Here is a 20,000-nt window from a genome sequence, read left to right as displayed (position 1 = left end):
AATACTATTTTTGCATACATTATTCAGAATGAATATATTAATCGTTCCGCTTGTGCACACTCGTGTACGTGAATCATATCGTATTCCAGTCATTCAACAACGAAGTAGAATACACTGGTTGCTGCGGGAGATTCGTTCATATGCAGCACCGATTAAACTGTTTCAGAAATAAGTACTTGTAAACTAAAATGTTCTATAAAGAGTGTCATTACTAGTACACACACACACACACACACACACACACACACACACACACACACACACATTTTCATAACATAACTTAATTAAGGCATAAAGATACTCGTACATATGTAATATATTCATTTATCACATATTATTGAGTAGTATATAGAGTGACTCATTAATGTTAAGTGCAATAATATTATCTATCTTCTTTCATGTTCAAACCTTCTCATTAGACCAGTGCAACGAGGGGAACCACTCACCCGACACCAAGACTGAGGTGTAGTGAGGAGTATCAGCAGAATCCATAGCACACCTTCGATCCTCCTTCACAGTCTCCTTCACACTCCATCTGATCCTCCCACCAACACCCTAATAGACGATACAGTGACATCAGCAACAGACGCGATCCCTTTAAATGCTGTTCAGTTTTAGTATTTATTCTTGATGTAATGCGACGCGTAGCAGGTGCCGCAGGGAAAGGTAGAAAGGTGAGCCTTGGAAGGGGCGCTGCTCAGGCAAAGATGAATCACCTGTAGCGGCCTTTAGCATGATTGAGCGAGGGAGATAAGCAGGTATGTGGAAAAAGAAGGGTGATGCAGGGACATGGTGTGTGTGTGTGTGTGTGTGTGTGTGTGTGTGTGTGTGTGTGTGTGTGTGTGTGTGTGTGTGTGTGTGTGTGTGTGTGTGTGTGAATTGAGACTAGCTACCATGAATGGGAGGTCTGGAGCTAATGTGGACGAATCACGATACTATGATTGACAATTGACAATTCTTATGTGTGTGTGTGTGTGTGTGTGTGTGTGTTTGATACCTTAATTAAGCTACACCGTCGACTAATACTTACTTTTAACTAGTCTCCCTCAAATATTCTTTACGTAGTGTCAGTAATGTCATACACACTATAATTCATTTTGGGTTTATTCAAGTTGGAGGTTTTCCATTTGATCAAGTAGCGCTACTGTATTACATTATGCATAGTGTATTGGAGTGTAAGGCTTAGTCACCTTGTCACTGTTCATGGTACTACTGGCGTATCATGTTGGGGATTGATATTAGTAAAAAAAAAAATATATATATATATATATATATATATATATATATATATATATATATATATATATATATATATATATATATATATATATATATATATATCTCCGTCGTCCATAATTATGTGCCTCAATTTCAAGAAGAGAGAGAGAGAGAGAGAGAGAGAGAGAGAGAGAGAGAGAGAGAGAGAGAGAGAGAGAGAGAGAGAGAGAGAGAGAGAGAGAGAGAGAGAGAGACCGAGAGAGAGAGAGAGAGAGAGAGAGAGAGAGAGAGAGAGAGAGAGAGAGAGAGAGAGAGAGAGAGAGAGAGATGGACGCGTTATATGTGAGAAAAAAGTGAAACAACTAGGTTATGTAAGGAGGTGAGAACGTGATGATAACTGGTTGCATCGCCAGAGGGAATGACATACACACACACACACACACACACACACACACACACACACACACACACACACACACACACACACACACACACACACACTAGCTGGAATATTATCATTATTATTATTATTATTATTATTATTATTATTATTATTATTATTATTATTATTATTATTATTACAATTAAGAGACGTCTAATGTTCTTTTTTCACTGAACAGGTTGAACGATGAAAGGACGAACAGCTTCTACTTGTTAAGGAAGCTTCTCATTTTTTTTTTTTTTATTATGTAGGAGGGACACTGGCCAAGGGCAACAAAAATCCTATAAAAAAAAATGCCCACTGAAATGCCAGTCCCATAAAAGGCTTAAAGCAGTAGTCAAAAATTGATGGATAAGTATCTTGAAACCTCCCTTTTGAAGGAATTTAAGTCATAGGAAGGTGGAAATACAGAAACAGGCAGGGAGTTCCAGAGTTTGGAAATCAAAGCTTTATGCCAGACTCTATCAAAAGCTTTTGATATGTCCAAGGCAACAGCAAAAGTTTCACCAAAATCTCTAAAAGAGGATGACCAAGACTCAGTAAGGAAAGCCAGAAGATCACCAGCAGAGCGGCCTTGACGGAACCCGTACTGGCGATCAGATAGAAGGTTGTAAAGTGATAGATGTTTAAGAATCTTCCTTTTGAGGATAGATTAAAAAAATTTAAGCAATAGGACGGTAGTTTGATGGATTAGAACGGTCACCCTTTTTAGGAACAGGCTGAATTTAGGCAAACTTTTAGCAAGAAGGAAAGGTAGATGTTGACAGGCAGAGCTGAAAGAGTTTGACTAGGCAAGGTGCAAGCACGGAAGCACAGTTTCGGAGAACAATAGGAGGGATCCCATCAGGTCCATAAGCTTTCCGAGGGTTTAGGCCAGCAAGGGCATGGAAAACATCATTACGAAGAATTTTAATAGGTAGCATTAAGTAGTCAGAGGGTGGAGGAGAGGGAGGAACAAGCCCAGAATCGTCCAAGGTAGAGTTTTTAGCAAAGGTTTGAGCGAAAGAGTTCAGCTTTAGAAATAGATGTGATAGCAGCGGTGCCATCTGGTTGAAATAAAGGCGGGAAGGAAGAAGAAGCAAAGTTATTGGAGATACTCGTATTTTTGGCTAGATGCCAGAAGTCACGAGGGGAGTTAGATCTTGAAAGGTTTTGACACTTTTTGTTAATGAAGAAGTTTTTGGCTAGCTGGAGAACAGACTTGGCATGGTTCCGGGCAGAAATATAAAGTGCATAAAATATTCTTAAGCCCTTTTAATGAATTTTGTACAGAGAGCCTTCGGAGGACGAGTTGCCGCCGCTGATGCTCTGTGCTGGCTAGGCGGCGTTACAGCTAGGACGAAATAATGTACATAAATGTTTGACTGCTGGGTTTCTTGTCCTCTCATTCAGGACAGAGAACATTTCCTGCCTCATTGTATAACGTTTAGCGACATAGCAGCAGCATATAGCAGCATTGCTGCAGCTTTTATAGGAAATAATCAAGAAATTCCAGCCAAGATGCTACTATTTAATGCAGAAACAGAAAAGAAAGCAAGAAAAAAATTATGGCCAGACTGTGGAACGAAAGACAAAAATATCTAATGCAGAAAGAAAAAAATGTCAGCGAATAAGGAAGAGAGAAAGGGGAGCCGTTACAAAAGCATACTACTGCTACTGTTACTGATACTGCTACTACTACTACTACTACTACTACTACTACTACTACTACTACTACTACTACTACTACTACTACTACTACTACTACCACCGTTTTCCGTGACTTTCTTTTCTCCATCAGCGACCAGGGTTTCACTCAATAAGGTCATATTCATGCAACTCTCGGTTCCCCTCATCCCTGCTACCCCATCTCGACCTCCCTCCTGGCCGGGTGCTTCCAGGGCATCAGAGAGGGTAATCCCTTAAGCTTTATGCAGACCGCGCGTCACCGTGTCAGCGTGTGTGCAAGGGATGTCGCTGTGTCGGTCTTCATGAGCCACCTCGGAGCCTCGTTCTCGGTGCCGGGTCGTGACTAGGCAATCAGTCCCAGTCCTTAAGCGTGGAGGGATTATAGGAGAAAGACGAACACCGACCTTGTTAGGATTATACTTAGCAGCTGGTGTTGTGTTCCAGAGTTCATGGGTTTGGTTAAGTGATCTGTAAGGTTTCCGTCTTGTCTTGAAGGTATCCTTGGAAATGAAACACCCAAAGCTTGTTTTTTTTTTTATTCTTCCTGATGAAACTGATAAAGTAACACCACATTGGGGGGGACTCACCTAGGACTCGACCCGTATTTCATACCTTCTACAACATGTCATCTTGGAACCTTTGTACTGCTGCGGTCGTCCTTTACTAAGATCAAGTTACTGTAGGTAATTGTTTGCATGGACACGGAGGAAAAGGCGGAATAGGAATTTAAGTTAGTCTTTTTAAGCTACATAAATATACATATAAGAAAATAACTGTATGAAAGTTGTAAGTGATAATGGGGAAAAAAATATATATAGCATTGAATGGGTTGATGATAATTTCAGCCTGCTGTCTTTCCCGTCTTCCCGGCTGTTGTCTAATAAGTACACACTTGATGGGAAGTATAATATAACTTAGGTGTGTCATCATCTCAGGTGTCTATTAACTGTCAGTCACCCAAAATTACGTGCTGGATACACCAGGGCGGCCGTGTCTCGTCACCTTTAATAACCTCAAGAGAAGGGTTGTCTTGTCCTGGCGAACCCTCAGGAGGACCAGTTAAGAGTGAGGTCGGGAATTTGTACAAAGAAGGTCCGAGGAAAGAAACGGAGGTAAAGCACGAGTGAGAGTGAAGAGTGTGGTGGAGTGAGTAATACTGCGTGTGGCAACGAGGTGCTTCACGGTTCTTGTGTGACGCCTCACTGAGAGCCTGAGATCTGTGTCTGCAAGGCTTCCTTATTAAAACATTGCGGCCTCTCTTCGTTCCCACGCGTGCATTTCAACCAGGCGTGGGTGATGGAGGAATAAAACATGAAAAGAAAAGTTGAAGAGGAGAGCAAAAGGCTTGCCGCCAACAGCGCCCAGCCGCCGGAAGCGTGTTATTATTATCATTTTTTTATTTTTTTATTTATTATTTTTATCCTGATGCACGTCGAGATAAAAATTATTCAATGCGTCTCACAAACATCACGTATACTTTTTATTTGTTTATTTTATTTTTATTTTATGTCTTATTTATTTTCTTTTCATTTTTTTCTTTTACACATTTGCGTGAAGTGTGAATATTTATTTTCCCTTTATGTTATATAGATATTGTATTTGTTTACTGTTGGGAATCATTGGCAATAGGCCGTGATAAGGGCATCACTGCTATGTTAGAAGGCGCGTCATAGCAGGACTGACAACCATCGCAGCGTTAACCCTTTAGTTACTACAAATTCTTCCCAGATTGATATTTGTAAGTGTTTCGTGTAATTTTACATGAAGATTTTGAGAGAGTACACACAGCGAAAGGTGTCGTCATATATCTAGTAAAGCTTTTTAACGCATATATTTTAATTTTTCATGTGTAATATTGCATAAGGTTGCTATAATAAAATGACATGTGCCATTAGCAGTTGAAATTAACGAATGAAAAGTACCAAGAAACGGATAGGAAAGAATATCACGCCGCGTGCTTCCCCTTAAACGTTTTATACGCCGCAACATTAAGGGAATTGAACAACAGTATCCGGCCGGTGGAAAGAATTTGACATAACTGCTGCCTTTGCCTTACACTGATGGTACAAGCTCCCCCTCCCTGGTCTCTTCTGTGGCACAACGGGGATGCTCTATGATGCTTTCGCCGCGTCCTTGCTTCACTTTCAACATGTAAAAGTAGATGCATTTTTGACGCACATTCTATTTTTGTACGTGTGTGTGTGTGTGTGTGTGTGTGTGTGTGTGTGTGTGTGTGTGTGTGTGTGTGTGTGTGTGTGTGTGTTTAGTAGCGCTTTTCTGTCATTCGTAGCTTTCGATCCAAAGACACAGACTCCCCGGGGCCGACAAGACTCAAGCGCGAACAATTTTTAATCTCGGCATCATAAATCTTAGCAGTATGTGGCTGGGGCTGCAGACACGCCCCCGGGGAGAGGTGAGTGAGGGATGACCGCCCGCTGGATCATTAGTTCTTTTAAGAGGCTGATGGACGTGTGTGGCGCCGTATGAAACCAAAACTCTCGCGGCGCTATCAGAAAAGAAAAAAATAAATAAACAAATAAGTGAATAAGTAATAAACACAAAAATGAATTAATAAATAAAAAAAAGGGGGAAGCAAATGTAAATAGTGGCAGCACCGGTAGAGAAAGTTTTCTTCACATGTTTGTGAGTAGAAAGCAGCGAAGTCAAAAGTACGATCTGTCTTCTCTAAACGTGCGTAGACTCGTACTCTGGAAGAAGGGTCTCCTCCCCACCCACCGTAAACAACAACAACAACAACAACAAATCACCAAGTCAAAGTCAAGGCCATAATCAGTCTTCCCAAATGTAAGGGCATCAATTTATCTGCTTGGGTGAAAGGGTCGGAAAATAAGAAAGAAAAATCATCCTCTTATTTCTTCACTCCTTTAACCTCCACTGGGATTTCGTAACAGGAGAGATTAACTTAAAGAAGCACGAACGTAGGGTAGTACAGTACATACATACAAGGCATCGCTAGGCCTTACAGTACACCAATACCTTCTAACAACTCCTTCGTACTGGAGGAAAGGAAAATTGTAGTAGTGCAGGAAGATGTGGTGGGTGGGAGATTGTGTATAACGGAGAAGGGAGAAAGAAAGGAGGATGGCAACGAGGAGGAGGAGGAAGAGGAGAAGAAAAAGACATGGGAAGAGCCTCAGAAACCTTCCTCAAACTCGATTGGACGTGGTTGTTCCTTGCACAGAAAAAAAGGCTGTCGAGAACGTGCCGGTCAGAAAGAGAGAGAGAGAGAGAGAGAGAGAGAGAGAGAGAGAGAGAGAGAGAGAGAGAGAGAGAGAGAGAGAGAGAAAGGTAAAGAGACAGAAACAAACCTGCAGGCATGAAATATAAACAGGTTAGACAGTGCTCAGGGAAGGAGAAAGAGAAACGTAAAAAGCGGAAAGGAAAAAAAAACGATGAAGAATATAATATCAGATAAAAGAAAAGCATAGGAGAGGTGGCGAACAAAAAAAAAAATGGAAATTCTCAAAAAAAAAAAAAAAAGTGAGAGTTGCATCCGTGATAATGTTGTTGCTTTATTAATGGAGTTTCGAAACGCTAATACTGCGCCAGCCTGATGCATCACATTTCCTGGCCCAGAGTTAATAATGTTTTGTGCTTCCTGCCGCCAGCTCACCACCCTGCTTATGCTCAGAGGCGACCAAACACCCTCAGGAGCGAGGCGTGACCTGGTGGCTGGGATGAGAGAGAGAGAGAGAGAGAGAGAGAGAGAGAGAGAGAGAGAGAGAGAGAGAGAGAGAGAGAGAGAGAGAGAGAGAGAGAGAGAGAGAGAGAGAGAGAGAGAAAACAAGCGGCAAAAAATTAAAGATTGAAAGAGTTATCTTTATTTATATTCTCGGAGGGAGGAAAGATGTAAAAACAAGTAAGAGAGAGAGAGAGAGAGAGAGAGAGAGAGAGAGAGAGAGAGAGAGAGAGAGAGAGAGAGAGAGAGAGATATTTGGAGTGGAAAATCCAAAGACAGACAAACAAAGGACAGAAAAAAACAGATTGAAAGAGAGTTGCTTTATTTATTCATTTTTTTCCGTCCTCGGAGGGAAGAAAAATGTAAAAAAGAACTGTAAGATAAAAGAAGAAAAGAGAGAAATAAATAGATAGATAGATAGATAGATAGATAGATAGAGAGAGAGAGAGAGAGAGAGAGAGAGAGAGAGAGAGAGAGAGAGAGAGAGAGAGAGAGAGAGAGAGAGAGAGAGAGAGAATTTAAAATTTGTCCCGCCTGAAAGAGAAAGACACTGAGAGACAGAAGAGATAAAAGGAAAACGAAGAAAGAAAAACAAAAAAAGAGACAGGAACACAGACAGAGTGAGACAGACGGAGAGAATTACCTGCCGGCGTGCTCCCCCATCACCACCTGCCCTCCGTGCTTAAAGGGTGCCCTGTATAAAGCAGGTGCTGCCACTCAGAGGTTCACAGTTCACAGGTGGGTTGGAGAAGGTGTGTGGGAAGAGGAGTAGGAGGAAGAAGAAGAAGAAGAATTGATGTTAATGTTAATAGTTACGTTTTTATTGGACAGTTTATAGTGCATTATAAAATAGAGTTGCATATGTTTTCAGAACAGGTCAGGTCCATTAAGGCGGAGCTTTTATATGGACCTTGTAATATGCACATCATAAGATAAGCGCAATTGTTTTGGCCTAGTTATATATGTGATACATACATGCATAGATACATATACATACGGGCTTGAAGGTTTATACATACACATACATATCTACATGCTTACTTACTTTCATTAACATATATTTGTTCATTTTAACATACATACAGTTAGACATTTTACGACATATACACACATACATGCATACATACATATATATACATATGTATATAAATACATACACATATACACATATATACATATATGCATACATTTATGATAGTGCAGGAATAAATTGAAATATTTCTATAAGGTATACATACATACCATACATATATACATACACATATATAAAGATTCTTACATGCCTACACACACACACACACACACACACACACACACACACACACACACACACACACACACACACACACACACACACACACACACACACACACACTCAGATACACACACAAATACTCGTAAATACAAACATATATACATTCATGTCTTGAATTGTGGAACAGCTCGAATAATCTTTTATGTACAATAAAACTGAATATATTAGTGTTTTGGATGCTTCCCCCAAACCTGTTGAATAATATAGCAAAAATTAATACGAGTTATATATTAATCTAAGCGAATCGTTGTTCAGATTTTGTCGAATTTTGTGTATGACGCCATTGATTTGTGATAGTCTAATACATGGTTGGTTCAAGTATGGTTTCCATGTTAAGTTCTCATCAAAATTTGTCCTAAGAATTTAATATGATTTACTGTTATAAGTGAATTATTTTTTACTTTGATATTAATGATATCTAAATTTGAATTTGTAGGGAAAAACACCACATAAAAAGTTTCTGCAACGTTTGATTTTAATTTTTTTGTTTTATCCAGTTAGACACTTTATTTAGTTAATTATTTAAGATTAATATAATTTCATTAATATTGTGCTCCTGAACGTATATTGTTGTGTCGTCTGCAAACAACAAAAATTCTAATTTATTACTTGCCCGGATAATATCATTTACCTATGTTAAAAACAATACTGGTCCCAAAATTGACCCTTGTGGAATGCCACAGGTAATATTTTAATAAGAAGAAGGCGCATTATTGTATACTGTGAACTGTTTCCTATTGGATAGATAACTTTTCAAAAAGTCATGGGCTTTTCCTCTAATGCCGTATATACATAGTTTGTGGAGTAAAATATCATGTGATATAGTGTCGAAAGCTTTACTTAAGTCACAAAACACTGTTATTTGGGATTTCTTATTATCTAATGTGTCATAGATGCTCTGGCTAAGTCTATAAATGGTTAATTCGGTGGAGTACTTAGGTCTGAAACAATATTGTTAATCCGTTAAAAATAAAAATTTTGAAAAATAATCTAATAATCTAATGACAAATGTATTTTTTTTTTAAATATATTGCTAATACTTGGAAGAATAGATGTGGGCCTGTAATTGGTATGATTAGATTTTTCGCCTTTTTTTAATATAGCAATTCCTTTCTCTTCTTGAAGCTGCTTAGGAAAATTGCCTTCTTTGAAACATTTATTCATTATGATTTCAAGAAAGGGGAGATTTAATTAGAACATGTCTTAATTACTTTGATATTAATTTCATCAAATCCTGGAGAGGTAACTAAGATTTTTTGTAATATCCATGATTTCTTGTTCTGTTGTGGGTTTCGTGAAAAAAAAAACCAGGATATGGTAAAAATTATTCGAATAGACCGGGAGATGGAGCGATGTTTGATACTAATTTGTTTGCAATTGTTGTGAAGTGATCATTGAATTCTTCTGCTTTGTGACTAGTATTGGATATTCTTTTTATCTTGAAAATGTATTGTTAACGGTAATTTTGACTTATCTTTCCCCCATTGAATTATTTAAGATTTTCCACGATCTTTTAGAGTCATTCGATTGTTGATTTAACTTTTCTTTAAAGTAATTATTTTTCGCTGTCTGTATTATTGATACCAACGTGCTTCTGTAATATTAGAATGTTGTCTCGTATGTCAAAGGCCATTTTGCGTATAATTCTTGTAGTTTATTGCGATTTTTTGTACATTTAATTATACCTGGTGTTATATAGTTCTCTCCAAGATGTTTTCTTTAATAGAGAATGACTTGATTGGAAAGTGTTTGTTGCATAATTTTTAAAATTTCTCTATACATGAATTGAATATATTTTCACTTCCCTCAATGTCAGCATGTTCTGAGTCCCATTTATAATCAATCAAGTACTTATTCCTTGAAAAGGGAGATTCTATAGTCAGTAATAATTCTCTTATTTATACTTAAAAATGAGGCATTATTAGGAATACTTGTAAGAAATAGAGTGAGCATTGGAAAATTATCATTGATTAGTGTATAAAATATGCCACTTCTAACGTAGTTCTCTGTGTCGTTGGTTCATATGTGGTCAATTGATGTTGATGATATTACAGGTTACTCTAGGTGGTTTTACAGTTATTTCAAAGTAATTATGTGAATGGAATAGATTGATGTAAGTCATCACATTATTGTTAGTAGAATCTAATAAACTGACATTATAGCCTCCCATCAAACAGCATCTTAATTTAAAGCTGGATAATAATTCTAAAATTTGTTCGATAGATTCAAAAGTCATTTAGTGACTCATTGGGTGGTCTGTTAAACATACCTAGCATGAATTTTGAAGCTTTCATAATTTCAAGATACAGTGATTCAGTGTGTGAAAGCTGTATAGAAGCGTTGATAATTTTTATTCCCTGAAATTTTTGACGTAAATATATGGCTAAGCTTCCCCTTTGTGTTGATTTATTCTGGAAGTAGGTTAGATAATTCCTATGATTATATAATTTACAAATATTGTCATTAAACCGGGTGGCATCAAATTCAACTGTAGATTGTGTTAAAAACTGAAAAAGGGGAAGAAGAGGAGGAAGAGGGAGAAGAAAGAAGAGGAAAAAGATAAACAGAAACAGACGAATGTCACTAGATTGTTATATGGTTAGTTGCTCGTACATTATTTAAAACAGAAGTAACGTAAAGAGAGAGAGAGAGAGAGAGAGAGAGAGAGAGAGAGAGAGAGAGAGAGAGAGAGAGAGAGAGAGAGAGAGAGAGAGAGAGAGAGAGATGGAAAAAGAAGGAAGGAAGGTTTGAAGATTGGAACGTGCCTACAGCTTCGTAATCTAGTGCAGGCGGGTGAGGAGGAGGAGGAGGAGGAGGAGGAGGAGGAGGAGGAGGAGGAGGAGGAGTAGTAGGAGGAGGAGGAGGAGGAGGAGTAGTAGGAGGAGGAGGAGGAGGAGGAGGAGGAGGAGGAATATTCAATGAGGGACGAGGAAGATCCAGTCCAGTGTTCAGCACCAAACACGTCAACGCCAAGCCGGTGGTGTTGTGGGGCGTGAATTTTCCATTTCTCTCTCTCTCTCTCTCTCTCTCTCTCTCTCTCTCTCTCTCTCTCTCTCTCTCTCTCTCTCTCTCTCTCTCTCTCTCTCTCTCTCGTCACCATATATATTCCTCTCTACAAAAAAAATAAATAAATAAAAGGAAAAAACGGACATTTATCCAGCAGTTTTAAGGTCAGCCAGGGAGAGGCGGTGCATCTGCTACCCATCATCCTCCCCCTCCTCTTTAAAAACAGATCCAGTCCTCACCTCGTCCCACCCCCGCCCCCTACTCCCCCGCCCCCACCCCTCTCTCTCTTTCTCTCTCTCTCTCTCTCTCTCTCTCTCTCTCTCTCTCTCTCTCTCTCTCTCTCTCTCTCTCTCTCTCTCTCTCTCTCTCTCTCTCTCTCTCTCTCTCTCTCTCTCTCTCTCTCTCTCTCGGACGCAACTCTCACTCTAATAATGGACCACCACCAAAGTTTTCTTCCTTCCATCGAGCTTCTAAAATTCCTTATGACTGAGCCTTTGTCAGTTAAATCAATCTTCTATTTATGTGTGTTTAATGTTCTTACGCTTTTTTTTTTTTCTGTACATTTTTTTTACTTTCCTTACTTGCTTTTCATGTACTTAGTGCCAATAGACAAGTTTACTTTTATGAGGTACCTGTTGCTTACTTAGTCATCGCCGTTAAAAAGAAGAGAAAAAAACAATAAAATCCCTTTTTTCGTGTGTACCTAAAATCATTAACTTGTTTGTCGTGATGGCGTTTTTACATGAATATATATATATTTTTTCTTTCATATATGTATTTGGACATTTATTTATTTCCCATACGCGTTCGACCAGTATTAGTTAACGTTAATTTAACAGATTCTATTTTTGTGAGTCTGTCTGAAATCTCTATGTCACGTCAGCTTCTTCAGTTCCACGTATATGCTCATATGTCATAAGCTTAGCAGGACGAAAGTCTGGTTCTTTATGAGGTGTAGCTTTTAATCATATTCCTTGGCGCGTCCTTCCTTTCCCTGCCTAGCCAAGTATGTATACCGGTGCTCAAAGCCGTCCCCTCCTTTTCTGCTCTTCCCTGAGGCTCTTTGTTCTGGTGTTGACCCTTTTGTCATGTCCAGGCTCGTCACTCATTGTTCCATAACATTATATTTACTCTCTCTCTCTCTCTCTCTCTCTCTCTCTCTCTCTCTCTCTCTCTCTCTCTCTCTCTCTCTCTCTCTCTCTCTCTCTCTCTCTCTCTCTCTCTCTCTCTCTCTCTCTCTCTCTCTCTGATCCTCTTCTTTACACCTTGCTGCACATTCACATAATTATATCTTTATTCTTCTTTCACCCACCACTTCCCTCCGCATTTGTTTTGTCTTTTTTTTCTTTCTCTCTTTCTCGTTTACTCTTAGACTGTATTTCTTATATGACGCATTATTTATCCTGTTTGTTCTAGCTGAGTTCGGTGTCTAGAAAACAAGTTGCTTGTTACCTCTTCTCTAAAACTCTCCTACAAATGAAGTTATATTTTTTTCGTAACTTTATAATTAAGAGTGTAACTGGTTAAGTTTTTTGTATATTTTAGTGGAATGTTAGTTAAGCCTCTGTTTAGATTTTAGATATACGTATATTGTGTACACGTTACAACTGAAACCCTTGGATGTGTGTCACCAAAAGTGCCCTGGATTCATACTGTCACGTTAATTCATCCATATTCAAAGTGTATGGTGTAAATCAAAATGTACATATTCAGAATTATAAAACAGGTCTAAATTATAATTCTTCTGTTTGTGAAGTCAGTTGTTCCATATTTCTCCTTTCTTTAGAGGATCTTCAGCAGGAAAACATAGGTAAAGATAACAGTTTATCTTATTCTGGTGAAGTCAGTTAATTCTTCTTTCAGAGAAGACAAAAAAAAATGACATTCGAAAAACACAAGTGCAGCTTGTAGTATCTCTTACTTTTCCTTCCTTAAGAGAAGCCAGACCGATATTTAAAACACAAGTATAAAGTAATCTAATTTTGGTAATATCAGCTTTGTCTTCAGTATGAGGAGGCAAGTTTAACATGTATTCTTCCTCGCCCGGCAGTACGTCATCTAACTTCAAGCCATGGCACAATGCGAGCGACACGCCCGAGAGGAACCAGCAGGCCAAGAAGGCGTACGAGGCGGTGCTGATGGTGACGGCACGCAGCCCTAGCAGCCACCGCTATCGCAACTTCTCCAGCCAGGTCAGTGTGTGTGTGTGTGTGTGTGTGTGGAATTTATTTGCTCCTTATTATACTGTCTATAGAGTTCATTCAAAACTTAGATAACTTTAGATAGAAATACAAAAAAGAAAATAAATAGGTAAAGTAAATATATCATAACAAGTATGGCTTGTCAAAGACTTGCTTCCTTTGCACACAGCATGCACGCATGCCGCCTCCGGCACCGGCGTGATCTGGCGGACCGGCATTATTTCATCGTGAAATTACTAAAGAAAATGTAATTAGCTATTTACAATTCATTAAAATACATAAAATGTTTCCTTTGGAAATAGTATGTATCATATCTTTGTTTTGTTTAATTTTTCATTTTTTTTCAAACATGTGGTTCCTTACTTCATAAAGAAACATTAGTTATTATTAATACTTAGCATTCTCCTTGTCTAAAAAAAAAAATGAATAAAAAAAAAGCCAGATTTCGCTTTCAGCAGCTACACCGGACTTCCTTCTTGCTTCTTATTCTGAGCTCTGAGATATTTTATAAGTTATTAGGTTCATGTACCAATATCTCATTCAAGGAAATCTTTATTTTTTTCTTCAGAACCAAAAAATGTGGGCAATATAAAAAAAGAAAAAGCCCACACAATTCCTCAAAATATTTCATTCACATCGTCGACCTAAACATAACTCTCAGCCATCAAATGTGTGAGGTTGCGTTATGAAATCCTTGATTAGGGAGCTGAGAGCCATTAGTGTGGTGATAGTGATTGACTTTCTAGTGTTTGGTTAGGTGGATTTTTTTTTCCCTGAAACAATACGTGGGACGGATAAAGTGATTGTGTTATAAAGGGGATGGAAATATCAGTGAATATGAGTGATCGATTGGGAAATTCTGTTCATTTGCATGGCTTAGAATAATTTTAAGTTCGTGAGGTTTTTTATTTTCTTTTATAAGAATTTTTGAATTATTCATTCGTCCTTAATGCCGGTGACCACTACCACCGTTGCTGGTCGAAATAGCATTAAATTAAACATAAGTCATTATATCTGTTACCTATTAACAGATTTCCGAAGTGAAGATGTATATTTGGAAGTCTGTGTTGTAAGCCTGATGGTGCGGTAAAGTCCAAGCCTGCATAGCCTCTCGCGCCGACTCGGCTTCTCACCTGTCCGAAAATTTAATGGGGCGAAAAGAAAGCAGTGTCATCACCTGGGAAAATATCCCTGAGATAGCTTTTTTCCTTTCTTCTTCTTCTTCTTCTTCTTCTTCTTCTTCTTTTTCTTTTCTTTTTCTTTTATTTTCTTTTCTTTTCCTTTCTTCTTTTTCTCTTCTTTTTCTTCTTTTCCTTTTCCGTTTCCGTTCTTTCTTCTTTTCTTCTTCTTCTTCTTCTTCTTCTTCTTCTTCTTCTTCTTCTTCTTCTTCTTCTTCTTCTTCTTCTTCTTCTTCTTCTTCTTCTTCTTCTTCTTCTTCTTCTTCTTCTTCTTCTTCTCTCTTCTTCTTCTTCTTCTTCTTCTTCTTCTTCTTCTTCTTCTTCTTCTTCTTCTTCTTCTTCTTCTTCTTCTTCTTCTTCTTCTTCTTCTTCTTCTTCTTCTTCTTCTTCTTCTTCTTCTTCTTCTTCTTCTTCTCCACTTATTTTTTTTCCTCTTTTTCTCTTCTTACATTTATTTTTCTTGCACCCCTCCGCCCCTCCAACCCACACCCCCGTCTTTCCTCGCGACTTGAAACTTGTCGATATTTTATTTAGGACTTTTGAAGAGAACTATTGATGAATCTCCTTGGCAAACTCCAAACTAATATATATGGAAATGAAACCTGTTTAAAAAAAAAAAAAAAAAAACACATGCAACAACAGATGACGTTGAATAACAGAAGATTTTACGGACAGATATTTGTAAATGTTAATGGGAAGAGTTGGTTAGTCACTATGTATGTATGTTATTACTTGTTCTTACCTTCAACATCTTAAGTCTTTCACTGCGATGTGCAACAATTCACAGCACCAAAAGCAATGAACGAAAAGGATAAAAAAAAAGAATATGAATCTGGCTGTAGAACGAGAAGAAATATCCTAAAATGGATAGTGTTTAGGGGCAAATGTATATAAAAAAAAAAAAAACGCAGTGAATGGGTTAAATTGTTCTAAGCTTTGGAATTATTTGCATACATGTAGGCGAAGGGAGGTTGGATGTATAGTGCCGTAAAGTACGTACGTTGTGTGACTGTCCTCATTGGCCTCATAGTTTGTTGAGTTTCCTCGTGCGGTTGTTAGTAAAGTTAAGAGCAGGTTACTGTAGCCGAAGTCCTTCGAAGATTGCTGTTGTCATTTCTGTACCGTGAGAACAAGTGTGTAATATGTAATGAATAACGTGCTCCTGCCGTGATGTATCTACTTCGTGTAGGTCCTATTCACGGAACTCTATTTTTTTCCCCTTGATTTAACTAAAAAGTGAGAAATATAAAGAAGATTTAAGAAGATTGTGGAACCGGAGTAAATCATCAGAAAATGGTGTCACAATCAAAACTTATGTGAGTAATGAAGGTTTAGTGAATATGAGAAAATAAATACGCCGTATAATTTTGGCGATATAAAAAAATATGATTTTGACGATTTAATTTAAATTACGCGAAAAATAAAAAATACCATATCCCTTTATAGTTTCCCAGGCAGGGTCCATCATGGCGGAAGGATAAAAGGGCACTGACCCGGTGATTAATTTACTGCCTTCCCAAGTCAAATATCAAACTACAGCTGAATGATTCATGATAGGCACTCTTGTTTGTTACTCGAGATTAATTTTACATTCTCTCTCTCTCTCTCTCTCTCTCTCTCTCTCTCTCTCTCTCTCTCTCTCTCTCTCTCTCTCTCTCTCTCTCCTCTCTCTCTCTCTCTCTCTCTCTGCTTACAAGTTGTTGAAAGTGTGTGTGTGTGTGTGTGTGTGTGTGTGTGTGTGTGTGTGTGTGTGTGGTGGCAGCGCAACGAGGGATTGTATTAGCCTAGAGGAAGTCGCTCGAGCATGGAAGCATAAGACAAAATAGACAGTTTGTCTATATGTCTATCTGTCTGTTTGTCCGTCTATGTTTTCATCTGTTCGTCTTGTCCTTACATACCAGAGGGACTTTCTCGAGGCTAATACAACTCGTAGCGCCGCCGTCAGTACGACACACAAGGGACAACTGTGGTAAAGGGAATCACAACCAGCACATGTACAGGCAGTAGAAGATGCGTTATGTGCCATGAAAACAACTAATTTGTTTATATTATAAGAAACAAATGACGACAGGAGCTATTATGTGCAAAGATATTTATTTGTTTTGCATGTTTGTTCGCCAAAGGTTTATGTCGTACCCAAGTCTTCATTTTTTCTCTTTCAGCCTAAGCGACAGTGGCTGTCACCTCGGTAGTGGTCAAATGATACAAATATTTTTTGTATCGTGTTCATGAACGAAATATTTGTTTTCCCATCATTTTTTTTTATGGCACCAATAAAGAAGATTAGCAAAGACTTCACTTTTTTTTTTATCATTTATGGCTGCGTCACTTTATAGTTTTTTTTTTTCGAAATATTTTTTTTTAATATATTATAATAACTTTTTTTCCACACATTAATTTAACAGAGCTGACCTGAGTTGTGACAACGGCGCGTTACCACTGCGCTATTTTACTGTTGATTAAATGTCGATCTCGTGTTAATGCCTCGCCTTCAGCTCCAGCCTGTGAGGTGCTCCAGACGGTCACACCAGTTTGTACGAAATTACTTACTATTCCAAACAAGGTAGTACTCTACTGATTATGATGCGACTGTTAGTGAGCATATCGGAAACATCTAACTGTCTGTCATCATCATTATCGAGGGAAACGTCGCAAAAAATGTTATGAACTCACATGTTTCTCGTTCTTGATGAGTTGCTCCGTTTTTTTTTTTTTTTTTTTTATGAAATAAAGATCCTGTCTTCATATAAAAAAACAAATGGATAGTTAGATGCATGTTTTCACATCCTAACACATCCTCATAAAAGAATATCCTGATGAAATCTTTCCAGATCCAAGTCTTAAGTCAGTTGCTGAAAAAAAAAAAAAAAAATGTGCCGTGATTTGGTGGTGTTATGGTGGCGTCGTGGTGGTGGTGTGAAGCGAACTGCCAGAACAACTCAATATGGCTCAGAGTAAAGAGATGGGGGAATCGTTGGAGTTTTGAAGAGCTATGACACATTCACGGCTTATTTGATGTGAAAGATAATTTCCTGTATAGGTGAATATCGGCGTGTCCCAGAAGGGTTTGCGTCACAGCAGCCAGGGCGCGATACAACTTGCTTAACTTTCAAAGAAATTTGTTTACCTTTCTCGCTCAGTTTCCACGAGTTTGCCGAAAGTTACACTGCATGCATTCAGGTCGCGGGAGTTGTACCCAAAACAGATTTTAGAAAGTCTCTAGATCGCGAACACGAGCGAACTCTAGCGGCTGAGTACAAACACAGAACACCTGGCTGTGAAAGACGAGTGTAAGGAGACCAAGGAAAGGAAAATATTGCCGTCAGCTATTTGTCGATCTCAGTCTCGGTGTTGCTACACCGAGACTGAGATCGATGACCACAAATCTTGCACAAATGGTGTGGAGAATTTGACATAACTGGCTTGTGTACTCGCCTGACCAAGCCTTCATGGCGGGGAAGGCCTGTCCGTACTGGAAGAGTTATCGCTAGGAGAGAAGCTATATTGTTGTTTTTGCCACAGAGAGAGAGAGAGAGAGAGAGAGAGAGAGAGAGAGAGAGAGAGAGAGAGAGAGAGTACATATTAGGGGAGCAAAACTATGCAATTGTCTCTAAAAATACGAGTATTTTTCATATGACGTGATGTACTTTTACTCATCGAAAGACAAAATTCAATCCTTATTTACACCCAGTGACCTGAAAAACTTCCCAGGCTTTTTCTCTTTCTATTTCTTCAAGAACAGCAAGCCTGGTAACAGTGGCGGTGGGACGCTCCTCGCACTCCTGCCTGGCCCTCCACGCGCTTCACGAGGATCACGCCTCCCTCACAGCTCCACCTCCTGCAGTCTTTTTAACATTATCATCCGTCAGTATAAAATTTCCATAACAATCAGAAATCAGACCTTCATATGAGTAAAATCGGATATATACGTATACCAGGAACGAACTCCTCTCTGGCAGGATCAACTGAGAGAGATCACTGGGAGAAGAGTAATAAGGCGCAGGGACCAATCGTAAATCTGTATGAAGATGGAAATACCGAGTCAGCGAGGAGGAGAGGAAAGGCAGGTCGGGTCCATCTCGTTAGCGCTAAGACAGATGGGGGCACGGGGGTCTCGCTTGGGGACATGGTAGGGCGCCTAAGGGCAAGAGATCGAAAACCCGGCATTGAGAAGGCACGAGTTGTAAAAGAAGAAATGACTTGTTTCTATAGAGAAGTGACTTAAGTCACACACCCCATCAAACAAAATAATGTCATCGTGCCCTCAAAATATTCTCTTTCAAGGCACAAGGAATGGCGCACACCTTGTCTGCGTAACTACAACACTGCAATTATTTACATTGGTTCCGTGGCCCAGTTGTTTCCTTCACCATAATGAAGGAGGAGCGAGAAGGGAACTGAGATTTATTATATTCTTTACACATTCATCAGACCCGAAGATCTTCTTCCATTTGTACTGTGTGTGCCTCGCTCGTTCATCACTCCCCTTACTGCCATTGCTGCTCCTTATCCTCAGGCGGTGAACTCCTTTTGCTTGTCGTTTTCCCATTAATCCTCAGTAGAGGTACGCCGTGAGCACTTTCTGCGTTCGACAGTATCATTTCTTGCTTACTGAAGCCCTCTTTGCTCGACAAGGCTTGCAGTGGCCGGAGAGAAAGAACGAGACATCATATATTGACAGATACGTAAATCATATGGAGATGCGGAGGGGGACAGATAAAGGAAGACTTGATGATGTCTGACTGTGGCGCTGTGAAAGAGCGAGTGAGTGGCAGCAGCTGAACAAACAGGCCTTGTCGGTGCACCTAACTGCTCTCGGGTGCGACTCTCGCCTCTAATGCAAATCCTCGCTGTGGAACGGATGAAAAACACGTTGTTGTTTTTGGTGGTGGTGGTGGTGGTGGTGGTGGTGGTGGTAGTGGTGGTGGTGGTGGTGGCAGTGGTAGTGGTGGTGACGGTGGTGGTGTAGGACCGTTGTCTAGGAGTAGTTAGGCCGACGGTATTCCAGCGTTAACGTGCGTGTGTAACGAGAAGAGTGTGTGGATGTAGTGTTGTGACAAAATGGCAGGAGTGTAATAATGGAGGACGGCTGGTTCTTTCTCTTTATACTCGCTTCTCATCCTCATCGTCCGCAGTCTTGTCAACTGTTAATGGCCTTCCCTTGTCAGTCTCAAGCCACAAGTAGGTCTGTTCGAGCTTTATACCTGGAACCAAGATTACCAGAAAAGGATGAAGTGATCTTATTTCCATCATAAAAATGAAGTCTACTGTA

The 20,000-nt window shown here is 39.2% G+C and overlaps 1 protein-coding gene across 2 annotated transcripts in view; it reads left to right on the top strand.

The window, feature by feature from the left end:
* LOC135089834 (atrial natriuretic peptide receptor 1-like) overlaps positions 1 to 20,000 on the top strand; it is a 155,558-nt gene that overhangs the window by 13,818 nt on the left and 121,740 nt on the right. For both annotated transcript variants that reach the window (XM_063985947.1, XM_063985939.1), the window contains exon 2: positions 13,400 to 13,541. In XM_063985947.1, the coding sequence (XP_063842017.1) occupies positions 13,400 to 13,541 (142 nt within the window). The remainder of the gene's footprint in view (positions 1 to 13,399; positions 13,542 to 20,000) is intronic.

The sequence above is a fragment of the Scylla paramamosain genome, chromosome 3 (assembly GCF_035594125.1).
Source record: "Scylla paramamosain isolate STU-SP2022 chromosome 3, ASM3559412v1, whole genome shotgun sequence".
Classification (NCBI taxonomy): Eukaryota; Metazoa; Arthropoda; class Malacostraca; order Decapoda; family Portunidae; genus Scylla; species Scylla paramamosain.
Note: the sequence above shows the minus strand (reverse complement) of the source record. Positions and strands in the feature narration are given on the sequence as shown.